This window comes from Hyaena hyaena, unplaced genomic scaffold, assembly GCF_003009895.1.
Source record: "Hyaena hyaena isolate Hyena2069 unplaced genomic scaffold, ASM300989v1 scaffold_47, whole genome shotgun sequence".
In the NCBI taxonomy this organism is placed as follows: domain Eukaryota; kingdom Metazoa; phylum Chordata; class Mammalia; order Carnivora; family Hyaenidae; genus Hyaena; species Hyaena hyaena.
The window spans coordinates 3,374,292-3,389,809 of record NW_024080679.1 but is presented as its reverse complement, the minus strand read 5'-3'; the positions used below and the strand labels follow the sequence as shown (position 1 = coordinate 3,389,809).

General features: G+C 43.9%; 1 protein-coding gene across 4 annotated transcripts in view; it reads left to right on the top strand.

Annotated features, from left to right (window-relative positions):
* Positions 1-15,518, top strand: part of NEDD4L (NEDD4 like E3 ubiquitin protein ligase) — a 338,691-nt gene that overhangs the window by 274,361 nt on the left and 48,812 nt on the right. For 2 of the 4 annotated variants that reach the window (XM_039230506.1, XM_039230503.1), the window contains 6 exons: positions 2,583-2,715; positions 3,905-4,081; positions 6,576-6,650; positions 13,497-13,628; positions 14,124-14,243; positions 15,319-15,516. In XM_039230506.1, coding sequence (XP_039086437.1) covers positions 2,583-2,715; positions 3,905-4,081; positions 6,576-6,650; positions 13,497-13,628; positions 14,124-14,243; positions 15,319-15,516 — 835 coding nt within the window. Of the gene's footprint in view, positions 1-2,582; positions 2,716-3,904; positions 4,082-6,575; positions 6,651-8,224; positions 8,285-13,496; positions 13,629-14,123; positions 14,244-15,318; positions 15,517-15,518 lie in introns of all 4 variants that reach the window. The other 2 variants (XM_039230507.1, XM_039230505.1) reach the window with 2 other exon arrangements.

The window sequence follows — 15,518 nt, the reverse complement described above, 5'->3', positions numbered from 1 at the left end:
AAAATAAAAAAATAAAGCAAGTCCTTCCAGAATAATGGAATCTTACATAGTTCTAAGGGATACAGCATGTAGACATGGTAATGATAAAACCTGACTTCTTCTTAACCTCTCAGAAGCCCCTGGAACAATTCAAGTATGTATTAGGACCTGGAGCTAATACATCAAACATTAGTCCCTCAGTGTTGACTGAATAAATGCTAACTGAATATATAGTTCGAGTGAAGATTTAAAAATCTGGTGAAAGTCTTTTATATATGTATATAAAATATTTTAAAGTAAGGCCAGTCATTAGAAAGGGAAATTGCTGCCGTCCTTAATAAAAAGGGAAAGGAAAATGTCAAGTTTCCTTTGCCGTCTTAGACCCTACTGAAATATTTTACATATTTCATAAAGTCCATTTTGGTTATTTTCCTTCTAAATATTTCTCTGTTCTGGATTAACTTAACTTTTTATAATCATTGTGTGCTTAAGAATCAAATGTCCTATAAAAATGAACTAAGGTGGGGGCATCTGCATGGCTTAGTGGTTGAGCATCCGACCTGGGCTCAGGTCATGATCTCACAGTTCATGGGTTCTAGCCCTGCGTTGGGCTCTGTGCTGACAGCTCAGAGCCTGTAACCTACTTCAGATTCTGTGTCCCCCCCCCCCCCGCCGCCCCTCCCCCACGTGCACATGCACACTCTCTTTCAAAAATAAATAAACATTACACAAATTTTTTTTGAAAAATAAAAGACCTGTAGCAACATAAAATCACAAATGCAAAATTACATTCTCTAACCTGTCTGACAAAGTGTCAGTTTCAATCATTTTGTTCTGGTGGTTTCAGAAAAGGTTTAGTATCCTCCTGTGTCCCTTGATGTTAATTATTTTCTCTATACCCATAGTTTCGTCAGTTTTTCTGAAGGTATCTCAAGGTACTATTTTTAGTCTCATCATAGTTTAATATAATTTAAAAATATGCAAGATTGTTATTTCTGTTAAGAGTTCAAAAGTTTATGTATTGGGTACACAGATATAGTAAAACTTCACTGATTCAGATTTTAAGAAGTAATTATCATTCTAATGTAGATTATATGGACGCTAACCTGTGTTTACTAGAAGTTAGTAGTGTAAAGGTGTTTGTTGGAAATATTTAAACTATCTCAGAAAGGGGCAATAAAGAGCCCCCTATTTATTTGTACACAGTGCTGCTAGTCACAAACTATTCACTCTTACAGGGGCCCAGCAGGCTTTCTGTGGAGTATAATAAAAGTTTGAGAGGTTAGAATGTTTTAAAACCTGAGTTATAGGAAGAATCTATAAGGAGGGCCCTTGATTAATACTGTATTTCAATTGGTCTTAAGTAACATTTTCAAATATTTTGAAATGTTAACTTGCAGCATCATTTTTGTTAACCGAATATGGTGTCTTACAGAAAGAGTCTGATTTTTCTTTGAAAAACATTTTGACATTTAAACTTCGACTCTAAAAGCAGCAAGTAGTATTTCTCCCAAAGGATGATTGCCTGTAATTTACTGCAGAAATTTTTAAGATTAAATTGATGTTTTCAGATCCTAAATTAAGAGAGATACATGACCAATAAAAAAAAATGAAGTTGCCGTCTTCCTCAAACCCCACGTGATTTGGGACGTTATCACCTGATGTGTGTGTGAATTTTGTACAGTGGTCTCATAGGGAGGAATACAGTGCCATGATCCTGAGATCCTGTCAAAATGAGATCCATTTCAAAAAATGGGTATAGAGTTTTTGAAAAAATGATTTCAAAAATCATGTTGGATCAGGAGCACTTCTCTCCAGTCCCAGCTTTGAGTCTGTACTATTTCTGCTTCTTAGCTAACAGTTAACCAAAAGTTGCCACCTTGTCAATGCTAGACTCCTAGAGGGTCGCCGCTGACTGGCCCCAAGTCTGTCACCTGCCCTTTGAGAAGTCTACCTTCTCACTGGAACAAATGGATGGAAGGCTGTGATTTCTCTGATTTGTTTCTGTCTTCCCAACCCTCTCCTTCCCTCCCCTCCCCTCCCCTCCCCTCCCCTCCCCTCCCCTTCCCTCTCCTCCCTTCCCCTCCCTTCCCCTCCCTTCCCTTCCCCTCCCTTTCTTTGAGAGAGAGAGAGGGAGAGGAAGGGGTAGAAATAGAGGGAGACACAGAATCCAAAGGAGGCTCGAGGCTCTGAGCTGGCAGCACAGAGCCTGATGCGAGGCTCAGGCACATGAACCATGAGATCATGACCTGAGCCGAAGTCATACTCTTAACCAACTGAGCCACCCAGGCGCCCCACAGGGCTGTGATTTCTTAAATACTAAAGTACATTTTGTGATACATGCCTGAAAAACACTCAAAACTTTGTGATTGATGCATTTAAACACCGTATTTACTTGTTTGAAATGAACCTAGAAGTGTACTTGAGCCAGAACATGTTGGGAGAATTCTCCTGTTTAACGGCCAGCTAGTTGTCCGTGTTGAACACGACGCCACCGACATTTTAGCGGGGTGTAAGGCCCTTGGCAACGCTGGGCTGTTGTCGAAGTGCCAGATACCCACACCGGCTGTCCTGTGTCCCTTCCCCTCGCCCTGCGCTCTCAGGGACGTGGCCTCCGAGTCGGACAGCAACATCAGGCAGATCAACCAGGAGGCTGCGCACCGGCGCTTCCGCTCGCGGAGACACATCAGTGAGGACCTGGAGCCGGAGCCCAGCGAGGGCGGAGAGGGCCCAGAGGTGAGACTTCCCCACGCCCCCTCCGCTCCCCGAGGCCCCTCCTCCCCACGTGCTCCACGTGGGTTCATGTCCTAGTACTGCCTCTGGGTAAACGCTGTCTAAAAATTAAACATGGTGGCCTGACAGCTAACTGATGACCACTGGGATCTTAATTAATTTAGGAAGTGTGTATGAATTCCTGTTTGACAATACACGTATCTGTTTGTTACAAAAGGGAATGATGTTATTTCTAGTATTGGAAATCGTAAGATATTTTCACCTTACTGTTTACCTGTCCCCAGAGTGAGTGGCAGCGTGGTTGTCATAGATCAGCAATTAAATAAGTCCTGGGTACCAGGATATTTTACTGAGTAGTTTTGACCTCATGAAAGAGATTTATCGCCAAGAAAATAGAAATTTGGGTGAAGTTAGAAATGTTTATTAACTTTTCCCTTTAAATGTTTATGGTAAATTACTGGGGTTGGGGGGAGTTATGAATTGAATGACAAATTAGCAATTCCCAGTTGTTAAGCAGTTACTTCTGTGCAGCCCTAACTACTGTGTTTACTTATTAGAAGTTCATTCTGTGTAGACGGTGTGTCATGAAGATCCTTCACAAAAATATTGCCATGATCAAAATTGGAAAAGCAAAATCAATGATTCCATATGAATTCACTAAAAGTTACTTAATACCACTGTTTACCTACAGCTTATAGCATCTCAGCTGCTTTCATAGTGACTCCTCAGCATTTACAGTAAAAGAAAATTCATGGAAATCATGAATGAATGCATGAGAACATTTTTAACCCATGCATGTAGTAACTAGTGCCAGAAGTAAGTCACCGCTTGGAGAGGTGTTTTTGAGCCGAAGTCAGACGCTTAACTGACTGAGCCACCCAGGCACCCCAGAGAGATGAAATTTTACAGTGGTTAAGACCACAGCCCTTAGAACCAGGCTCCCTTGGATCAACTCCTGACCCTGCCACTTCCTAGCTCTGTTCTCTTTGATAGGTTACTCTCTGTGCGTCGGTTTCCTCATCTGTTAATTAGGGTAGTAGTCACATGTTTCTCATGGTTATTAGAAGATTGTGTGCCCCTTAAATGCTCAGGAAATGCTAATCATAGTTATTATAGTAGTTATTGTTGTCGGCAAGGTGACGAGAGGATCCCACGTTCCTACCATTTACCCCAGCATCTTGTTCCTTGATAGCCTTGGGAGACCATTTCCGAAGAGGTGAGCATCACCGGCGACTCCCTCAGTCTGGCACTGCCCCCACCACCATCTTCTCCAGGGTCTCGGACCAGCCCTCAGGAGCTGTCCGAGGAGCTGAGCAGAAGGCTTCAGATCACTCCAGACTCCAATGGGGAGCAGTTTGGTTCTTTGATTGTAAGTAATAGTCTTGTTTGAATGAGAAGTTGAGCAAATATTTTCTCATTTCTTATTGCTTTAAAAGAATCTTGTATGTAAATAATGACCAAGGTCCTTCCAGCTCCCAGAGAGCTCTGATATTTTCCAAAGTTTCTCCTTCAGAGGACAGTACCGAAATAGTCCAAGCAGGTGATAATCTTTCTTGATTAGTAAAGAACTCAAGAAGAATCTACTTCTATTATTATCACCTTTAACCTTGGATTTCTTTTCCCAGCCAAAGGCTCATAAATAGTACCTTCATCACAAAGGTGGTGCTTCACATGCGGACCTGGGAGATATTGGGCCTCTTAATTAGTCCTCTTAAGTACCCTGCTGCACACCTTATCATTCTCACTTTGAAGATGAAGTTTAAGGGACCCATCCAAGACAGAGTTAGAATGGCAGATGGAGAACCTCCCCTAAGTCCCAGAGTATGAATCCTTAAGAAGGGCATGGACCTCAGGGTAACATTTGAACTTGCGTTTTTAACCATCAGGGAACCTCTTTCTAGAAACTTCAAATGGGGCTAAGCCCATTTGAAGCCCCAGCAGCAGATTGAGCACAAAAACCTCCATGTTTGCTAACACATTGTGGAAGGGCATGAAAAGTCCATAGAAAAATACCTGCCTGTGTGTAGAGTTGAGAACAAATGCACTCTCCGTGTTTCTCAAGAAATTGAACTTAAAGATGGATCATAGTGAGTGATGGTAGTCACTCTGCTGAAAATGGCACCCTAGAAAAATAGTGATCATTACAACCGTATTGGATGCACACGGGTAAGAGGACTACATCTAATGTAAAAGCAAGTAAGTGCTCACAAGATTGTTCCTCTGTCAGTCACGGTGTTCTTACCGCTGGCCCATATTCGAGGAGTTGCAGTGATTACTCACTTAATGGTTTTATATTAAAATTTTATAAATGTTCTTCAGAAAGAGAAATAGCACTGAGATGAAAATGTAATACTAAAAGGGCAGGGACAAAATTTTATATGTGGGATGTTTGAATTGGTAAAACTGTTGCTGTGGAAACAACATAAGCAATGAAGCTGTATATCGAAAGCCTATGAAATGTAGTAAGCGGTGCAAGAGCCAAAGCAGTAGCACACCTGTAGTCGACCAACTAACAAATCCTAGTTTTCTTTAGCGTGAGTATTAAGTTAGCATCTCCAGGTCCTTGTATAGGAACCACCTGCATTTAATCACTTCAGGCGCCTAAAATATCTTGAAGATCCAAGTGCAAGAGTCAGTAATATTTTAAGATGGTGTTGAGTCTGACTCAACTATTAAGAATGTCTTGGATAGAGCAGAATACAAGACTCTTCTTCAGTTTTGCTCCTCAGGGTCACTCTAGATTCAAGGACCGTAGCATGAACTTTTACTAAAGAAGGAATCCCTGATGCTAGCCTAACTACTGTGAAGGGTATGAATAGGCCCTCATCAACTGTCCCCAAGTCTTTCTTTGACCTTAACCCCATTTTGCTTGTCATTGCATAGTATTAAAAATGAGTAGGTGCTACATACATATTTATACCAGGGACAAATCTGCTGCTGATTAGACACTTGGCCTCTGTGTGTGTGTGACCTACTGCCATTCTCTGACTGAGTCTCTCAGGCTTTTTTCCTAAAACGATAGATGAGTACAAACAAGTGAGAGGAACATTATACATCACACACCAGATGTTTTTGATTAACCTCACTATTTTCCCTCATTCCTGTTCTGTATGACTTCGACTCCATTCAGAAGCTAAAATTTTATAACTGACCCTCCAGAAGTAGCACAGGACCATATTTGAGTTTGTTGAACTTAGACTTCAACTGATTCTTTGTCAATAGTAATATTTAATAAATGCTTAAGAACCATGTGTACCAGTAGTTTTCCTTTATTCACATCATGCTGGAGTTTACCCCAAGGTTGCATCCCAACGCAAAATACAAGACTGCTAGCTTCCTGTTGCCATTTCTTTAAACGTTTATTTTTGAGAGAGAGAGAAAGCATGAGCGGGGTAGAGGCAGAGAGAGAAGGAGACAGAGGATCCAAAGTGGGCTCCACACAGCCCGATGTGGGGCTCCAATCCACAAGCCATGAGATCATGACTTGAGCCAAAGTCGGGCGCTTAACCGACTCAGCCACCCAGGCGCCCCTCATGCCATTTCTTAAAGCAGCACTAGAGTGTTACACCGGCCTTTGAGTCCCCTACCTTGTTTTGGCCTCTTTTTCCTATTTTCGCTGTTACTTCTTACTAAGGACGGATCAGAATCTCTGTCTGCTCGAAACACTCGTAAGGAAATGCAGGCTTACCCACCCGACTGCCCGAAGGATTACTCTCCTGGCTCAGAAACGATGGTGTCTCATTTAATTACCCCTCTAATACGAAAGAACGCTCAATAGGCTTGACTGACGTATTTTTTAAACCAATGAAACTGGTTTCCGGGCCTGTGTTTTCATGGTGCTTCATGTCCTTTCCTCCCTTCAGCAGAGAGAACCATCCTCGAGGTTGCGGTCCTGCAGCGTGACCGACACTGTCGCCGAGCCTGCTCACCTCCCACCGGTAACCCACGCCCCTTGCCAGCCGCCTCTTGGTGCTTTGGGCTTGTTTTTAAAATCATCCGGGCTCCCAAGGAAGAGTTTTTCCTGTGCAAACCCTATATTTATATATAGGTCTATATAAACGAGACCTTACGATTTCCTAGCAAATTGCCCAAAGAGTGGATTTCGAATACAAAGAGCTGCTAGTCTCTGAAATGCTGAAAACTTTGTTGCTTTGCTTTTCCACCCAAATTAATACCAATGCTGATGTGCTTATTACTTAATCAAAAACATACTTTAATAATTCCTTTTTTTTTTTTTTTTTTTTTTTAAACTTACTGAGCTTTAGCTCTGTGCTCCACGGTACAGGAATCCCTTTGAACAGGAAGAACTCTTCTGGGTTTGCAGGAAGTGGCTTTTCCCCATCACTAATGACCAACACTCTGAACCCACAAAGCCCCTGTACCTTCTCTGGAAAGGCAGCTTTCCTGACTACCGAACTTATAGCCATATCTGTCCCCACTCTACCGCAGTGTTTATAACTAGCAGCAAATACAGAAGAATGTCCTATGTTTAACACTATGGGACAAAAATAAAAATGAATACTCAGATTGGAAGGCAGACGAGAACTGCCTCAAGAGTTGTTTGATGTATACGTTAGAAAATATTTTGTGGCTTTAATATGTTCAACTTGTTTGACCTTATCCAGTTTGATTTATTTTTTCTTTTTAGTAATACAGATCCTTGATTATTTTTTGGGCACTAATACTTTTCTGTGAAAGTAAAGGGGAAAAAAGATTGTACTTAGAGGTTTTACAATCACAGTATCTACCCTGTCGGGTACATTTTTACTACAAAGGATATTGTTGCCTGGGTGGCAGAATGAATTCTCGAGTACGCTGGGTAACTGAGTAATCAACACGGCTGATTCAGTTGTGGTGCGCACAGAATACGCTGGTTGACCAGAAGCTGGACAAGAGCATCCTTTCTGGAAGGGTTTTAGTACAGGCTTTCCCCAAAACCAGAATGATCAGCCATGGTAGCCTTGGGGAGGGGATCCTCCTCGATCTGATGATTCCGTGATTTCCCTTGATGAATTAATGGCACATTCTCTTCTTCCCAAAATCAATTCCAATTTTATTTGCCCGAAAATCTCACTTTCCCAGCGACTGTTGATTCCTCCCTCTTGCCTTTACCCTGTAAAGCTGTAAACTCACTGATCACCAGTGGCCTCTTGTTGAAATAAAGAGTTTGGCAGATTTAAGAATCTGCTAATTGTTTAACAGTAAGGACAAAACCATAGTGGTTTTCAATTTTTTTTCGAATAATACGTCTCACGTTACTGAAGCGGTCGGTTCATTGTTTACCGGAATCATGGCTGCGGACGGCGCCTTCTCTGGGTGGGGGGGTCATCGGGTTTCTTTTTCTTCTGGTCATCAGTGAGTGGCTACTCAGCCATATTTGAACAGGGTGGATTTCAGGGATTCAGAATCATGTCACCTGCCTGACTGACTGCATCAGCTGTGATTGCTGATTCAGTAAGCAATGGGTGGTCTCCCCAAGTACATTTCACTGATGTAAATTGTCATTCAACAGCCAAGTGCCCCAGCTAGGAGAGCGCGGTCATCAACTGTCACAGGTGGTGAGGAGCCAATGGTAATGATAACCCTTGATCAGACATTAATGACAAAACTGTGGGTTGGTTTTTAATGTTGTGCCCAGTGATGAATGTACCCTTTTTTTCTTTCTTGGATAAGATCAGCCTCTTTGTGCTGCAGAGCTGTACATGTGAAATTCACGTAGTTCAGAGGTACTGGGTGAAGTGATTTTCGTCCCATACCACTTTATTAGGAATGCTTTCAAGGTTCAACTAAGTGCATTTAATTTGACATTTACTTATTTATTTATTTTATAAATACATTTTTTTAATGTTTGTTTATTTTTGAGAGACAGAGTGCCAGCAGGGTAGGGGCAGAGAGAGAGGGAGACACAGAATCTGAGGCAGGCTCGTCCTCCCAGGACATGGGGTTTGAACTCACGAACTGTGAGATCATGACCTGAGCCAAAGTTGGTCGTTTCACCGACTGAGCCACCCAGACGCCCCTAATTTGACCATTTAGAATGGATTTCTGCCATGCTCGTTTTGGCAGCACATATACTAGAATGTATCTCTGTCTTGATTGTGTGTACTCCTGATCAGCTTTTCGGATTTGTTAGAATGCCTGGGTAAGATAATTTAGTTGGAAGAGAATAAGGAAGCCACAGAAACTACATGCCGTTGTCCCTGTGGGTTCCCGGTTGTGCTCACGGCCAACCTCTCCTGTCTGCTTCCCGGACCAGATTTTGAACCCTGAGTTAGATATTCTATATCGTGAGCGTGAACCTTGTTCTGCTACAAGGGACTCTATTTCACAGGAGTGAGCAAGTATTCATAATATAATTTGGGGGGAGAGTGAGAAGGGGATATAATAAATTCAAATGGTCTAGGAAAAAAAAAGTAGTTTCTCTGAGCCAAGTATTACTCATATTCATTATTTTAAAAAATTTTTAGTATTGATGTTTATGGGTAACTTGAATAGGACTATGTATTTTAATTGCCTTTTTTTTTTTTTTTTTCCTTTTGCGTGATCCGGGACAGCAGTAGCTTATAGTTGAGGCTTTGAGCTCCTGTAGCTTTGAAGAATTTTCCTCATTGTATCACCCTCATTAGGTTTGTTATAACTGCTTATTACTTGAGAATACCTTTAAATACATCTACAATTGCTGGGTTTCTGCAGGATGTGGACTTAAAGGACCAATTTAGTTATATTGTTAGAATGTAATGCTCAGCACTGCACACAGGAAAATCAAATTGGCCTTCGGCAAAGCTAAGCCCAGGGGAAGGTAGTGAGCTACGGTGATGTACGTGAAAGTCATGTGCTAGGGGGCCAGGCTCCACCTCCAGCAGAATTGAAGAAATGCCAAACGAACTTGCATATCTCCTGCTGAACCCTAGTAATTTGTACCAGAAGTAGAGCTGCAGGGTGGACAGAATCCTTTCGTTAAATAATTTTAATAGAATCCAGGGCTAATGAGCATTCTCTACCATCCATTTTTGCATTTTGTGGGCCCTGGAATATGCCATGAGTATTGGAGTGTCGTGAGAGCTGAGGGTATTAAGTGACAGCATTCACTGGATTATGAGGGTGCTGGGCTCCGTGGAGAGAGGCACCTGGTGGGACACAGTGACCCATCTGACCAAGGTCCTGTGGCCCCCTGCCACTGCTGTGTTCTTCCTGCCTGTGCCCTCCCCCTCGTCCAGCAATGAATATGAGTTCAGATTTGTTTTTGTTTTTTTTTTTATTTTTAAAGGCTGACTAGTAGTCATTTCTAAAAGTTGTACCTACCCTCACGCCTCCGTTACCCCCGGTGATCTTCCGGCTACAGTAAGCCAGCTTACTTGAGCACTATTAGAAATCAAGACAGGTGTGAAAGCATCTTTTCCAGTTCCATCTCTTATCACGTTTTTCCCCCTCTTTTATATCTTCGGCCTCGCGCACACGCACATACCTGGGATCTCCTATACACATCAGTTAGCGACCTGATGTTTTTCACTTACGGTCCTTCCTCTGGGACATGGTAACAACTACATAATATTCATTGACACAAACGCACCTCAGTTTATGCACTTTTCCCGTTCGTGAACATTCAGCCCCTCCCCCACCCCTTTGGGCACAACACACCACGTCATGTGAACCATCCTGACACCTCTTTTTCCATGGCAGTGCTTTTATGAACCAACTCCTTGATGAGCAAGCCCTGATTCTCACCTATGACACTACAGCCCTTTGGTCTGTGAGTACACACTGGTGTATGTGCACAAATAATACACACCGGTGTCCCTTTCCCACTGGCCAAGCAGGAGCCCTCCCTGAGATGAAAAGATAGCACAGTCCTTGTGGACTTTTCTGTATATAACATATCTAAAAATACACTGAGAGAACGGTATAGCAGGGTTGGAGCAAATCTGGCCAATCTATGATCGTGCCAAACTGTTTGCCGTCTTTAAAAGCATACTGAAACTTTTACAGTTCATACATAATTGAGTTCTTCATCTTAATGAAGTAAACGGAGCCTCTAGGAAGCTGTAGTTAACTGGCTATCTGGCAACGCCAAAACAAATATCCAGATGCAAAGCTGTGAAATTGTTAAATTAAGCTGACTAGCGGTTTGTAACTTGTCTCTTGATTAATTAACTTGTCTCTTGAGGTCATATGGCGTGCACATGTGAACACACACACACTCACAGACAGCAGAGGTCTGATTTCGGCTCCAGGCATGGGTCTCTTGCATGATCCGTCTGGAGGAGCTAAGTCCTCCCTCCTCCCGCTCTGTGCGTGGGGAGGGCAGCGCTGTGAGTCACAAATGGACTTGTCGGCACAAGTTGTTTCTCCATGGTCATTTAGAAGGAAATCTATAAAGAAAGAATTTAATAGCACCATTGCACATAAATGGAACTAGATTATAGGTCACCAATTCAGTTCTCAATAGAAGGTAAAACGAACATATTAATCAAATGCAGTGTTCTCTACTGCACTGTACTCTTAGTTTCCAGAAACCGATTAGTCCCCTTAGCTGGATCTGTGAAAGGAACCTAGTGCTGGAGGTTCTGCAGTTTAGAATTCGATTATGAGATTAGCCATGACACATCCGAGTTCTTTTATGAGTCTCCTCCTAAGTATTCTTTCCAGGGACTCTAACTTTAATGCTTTCCTGATGATTTCCAGAACAGAGCTTTCTGAGTGCATATCTGACTTTCTCTCCCACAAATTAACTCAGTGGGGAGGAGGAAAACCAGCTGATTCCATTTACTCTTCCATTTTGCCCAAGCATTTTTGGTCGTCACATAAGCAGCAGTAGGTCAAAATTGATGGCACATACTTGGCCAAAAATTACAAATTGACCACTTAGGTTACGGTGTGGGTTCTAACTTAGCACAGTCCAATTTTGGTAGTGCCCGGGGACAAAGTAGCCTAGAAATAGCTCTTTTGTATCAGTGCCTCGGAAAGGGGTGTGGGGGTAGAGCTCGACGCTGTAGGTGAATTCATCTGTCTTTTAATACTCATGGAAGGATCGAGCCTGTGTGCTAATGGCCCTTTCTCTCTTGTTGTGGCCCACACCTAGATCCAGGACCCTTGTGGCCACTGTCTTGGAATTAACCATTTTAGAGCCTTCAGGACTTAATCTGGAAGAATCCTAGGAAAATAATTACTCCAGACTTAGCAGAACGTCCTCTTACATTTGTAAGATTCGTAATCTTGCCTTGCTTGGTAAATGTGCTTTGGGTATCCACATTGAGGCAGCTGCTTCATGGCTCAGGTAGTTTTCCTCTGGAATGCGCTGTCAAGCTTATGAAGTGGAATATTGAGCCTCATTAACTGAGGTCCCCAAATTACATGGCGGTGTCACTGAGTGTGCATTTCAGTTCACAGTCCTCTTTGCCAAGGCCCAGGGCTGGTAGTGGATGTGAATGACAGGATGCGCACCCGGAGAAGGGGGGCTAAGAGATTGAGATCCTCACCCCAGGATCCCCCTGGTAAAACACCTGCAGGCCACAGGATCCTAATTAGGGAAGACAGTTCCCAAAAAGAAGCAGCTTCCTTCTGTCACCTCACGAAAGAGATTATTCCTGATGTTTGGCCTCTCGTTTCTCGTACCTTCCCCGAGGAGCCTTGGCAGCCGTGATTGCGCTTGTGGTCTCTGAGCCCCTGCCCTCAGGGTAGCGCCTCTTTCTCAGTTCCAGATCTCTGTAGCCTCCGTACGCAGGACTGCCTTACCTCAAACATCCGTCTCCTTGCCTCCATGAGTCGCTGAGGCATCCTTGTTGTTCTGAAGCTTCTCCACCTAGAGTGTGCTTCCCTGACGGCTTCCTGCGCGCAACAGTGTCTCAGGAATCCTCTTGCAGTCTAACCTGCACTGTCCAAATACAGTCACTCTGTGCTGATCAGGTCTCCAAACCCAGAAGCCATGTGTCCTTCATGCACCCTTCTAAAGTTTCTTTCTTTTTTCTTTTTTTTTTTGAGAGAGACAGAGACAGCATGAGCAGCGGAGGGGCAGAGAGAGGAGGAGGAGAGAGAGAAAGAGAGAATCCCAAACAGGCTCTGTCAGCACACAGTCCGGCCGGGGCTTGAACTCATGAACCGTGAGATCATGACCTAAGCTGAAACCAGGAATCGGACACTTAACCGACTAAGCCACCCAGGCACCCATTTCCTCCTTTTAAAGAGAGACCCTCTGTAGGGGAGGACGGGAGTAGACACTGCCTTGGTTCTCGGGATCCTCTAGAATTCTCACCTCACATTGCCTGGTAACTTGCTGTCCTGATCAGTCCTCACGATTCTATGCCTTGGTGCGAATACAGGCCTCCTAGAGAGGAGATTATATTCTTTCCCCTGAACGCTATAGAGGAAGGGCTCTAAGCTGATGAAGAGTTGAGGACTTAGGAGAGGATCACCGTGGCAGCTGTAGGGAGGAAAAATGTTCAGGACAATCCCTCTCGGTAACCTGACGTTTGACAATAAAATTTCGTAACTGAAATAGATTGTATGTTTCTCTTGTGATCATGTTGGCAACAACCCTTTACGTTTAAGTCTTCAGGGCTCTGTGCCTGATTTAGGTAAGATTTTGGACCTCAGAGCTGTGTGGGGTTCCTTTCACAGTGGATTTGAGGCCTTTGGATATCAGTTGCCTTTTTTCCAGACACTAATGTTTGGGTCAAATTAAATTACTTGGTCTAGAACAAGTAATTCTCTGGGTGTATGTTACTTTATTAAACTGACCAGAAAGCAAATGCAAGATATTGAATAATAATGATTTCTTACACAAACAGCCATCAGTGGCCTATGCACATACCACGCCGGGCCTACCTTCAGGCTGGGAAGAAAGAAAGGATGCTAAGGGACGCACATACTATGTCAATCATAACAATCGAACCACAACTTGGACTCGACCTATCATGCAGGTATGCAGATCGTCCTACAACTTAAAATCGCAGGGTAGAAGCCAGAGTACATGAGCTCAGTGTTCCCGATGTGAATGTATTGTTCTAAAGAACTCATGCCTGAGAAAATTTTTCTCCCAAAGAAAACGCGTTACTCTAAGCGTAATATTGGCCTGAGGAGGAATTCGGTCCTCAAGTCAGTCCATCCCTAGATGCAGTTTTAAGATGTGACGTGAAAGATATTTTCAGAGTAAGAGCCTATCACAGTATAACTTCACTCCCAGCCCCCTTTATGCTCCAGGGCTGGTTTTTAGGCTGGGCTAGTGATTCATTTCTATTTCCTTTGAATGTGTTTCCCCATCCCTGCCCCCATTATTATGTGTAAGTGTTTTCTCCACACTCGAAGAGGCCAGACCTCTCATTATTGCTGGCTGTGTTGTTGTTTGGGTCCGTGCTTCCAGTCACATGCACAGGGGATCCTCCTGTGAAGCTAACTTGTTTTTGCCTCCAAAATAGCTCGCAGAAGACGGTGCGTCCGGATCCGCCACAAACAGTAACAACCACCTAATCGAGCCTCAGATCCGCCGGCCCCGTAGCCTCAGCTCGCCGACTGTAACCTTATCTGCCCCACTGGAGGTGAGAAGGCTGCCTCATCTAACCGGGTCGCTCTCTCCCCGGGACTTCTCATTCTCTCTTCTCGCCTCCCCTTGGATTTGAGTTTTGCAGCCCCCTGTCCTTTCTCTGATCAGCCGTTGTGTTCGTGGTGCAGGGTGTTCTCATGCAGCCTTACTTCACGCTTCTGTGTTTCACCTGGGCCACATCCGGGGGCTCCCACCCGATTCCCATTCTCACTTGGCTGCCGCCATGGCCCCTCGTGCTGGCAGTGGGCGCCTCTCTTCCGAACTTGCTCCATTCTTGTTGTGTTTCACTCTTGACTGCATAATAACTCTTTCAAATACCAATGCTTACGTTGCATTTGAAAACACAGCTGTTGCTTTGATCATGTTTTTCCTTTCAACTGTAGGGCCTGTCGTTGTACGGGCACACGTGTTTCCGATGCACATTTGCGTCTGTAAACCATCATCGCTGGGCATCTGCTTGCGCTCTCTCCTGTGTGCGTGGGTTCGGGGCCATCCCTTAACATCACCAATATCAGAGTGAGAGAAGCTGATGAGCAAATGTTGCAAGCTCCGAACTTGACCATGTCTTGGAGACGGCTGTGGGCCCGTCCCCTGGGTTTATGATGCTGGTTACTGGGAGTGGATGTGATCTCGTCCAAATGGGGTGTCAATGGGTAGCAGCCATGGAAACCCAGGTGTCTGTCTCCGTTGGTACGGGTTTTTCTGTGCTCTGAAAATTGCCAACACATTCCACATTAGACTGTGAGCTCATTCAGAGCAGGGGCAGGTTTTTCTTCAGCCTCTGGAACCTTTTCATCTGTAATGTTCAATAGAGACTAGTATTTTGGGTGTGCACCGAATAGCTATCCACGGATCTCAGTTATAAGTACTTAACATCATTGTGTGTTTAATCAACAAAAACAACAAAAACTTGAAAGTTAGAGCGGTTTAAAGTAAATGAATGACAGAAACAGATTTTAGGAGCTTCTCCCTTGTACCTCTCCAAAGACGGGCGCTCCTTGATACCCAGTTTCCTTCTGACCCCTCTGGACTAGCTCGTACGAATTCTAATGTTCATTATTATTCCTTAGGGTGCCAAGGACTCACCCATACGTCGGGCTGTGAAAGATACTCTTTCCAATCCACAGTCCCCACAGCCATCACCTTACAACTCCCCTAAACCACAACACAAAGTCACACAGAGCTTCCTGCCACCCGGCTGGGAAATGAGGATAGCGCCAAACGGCCGGCCCTTCTTCATTGACCATAACACAAAGACTACGACGTGGGT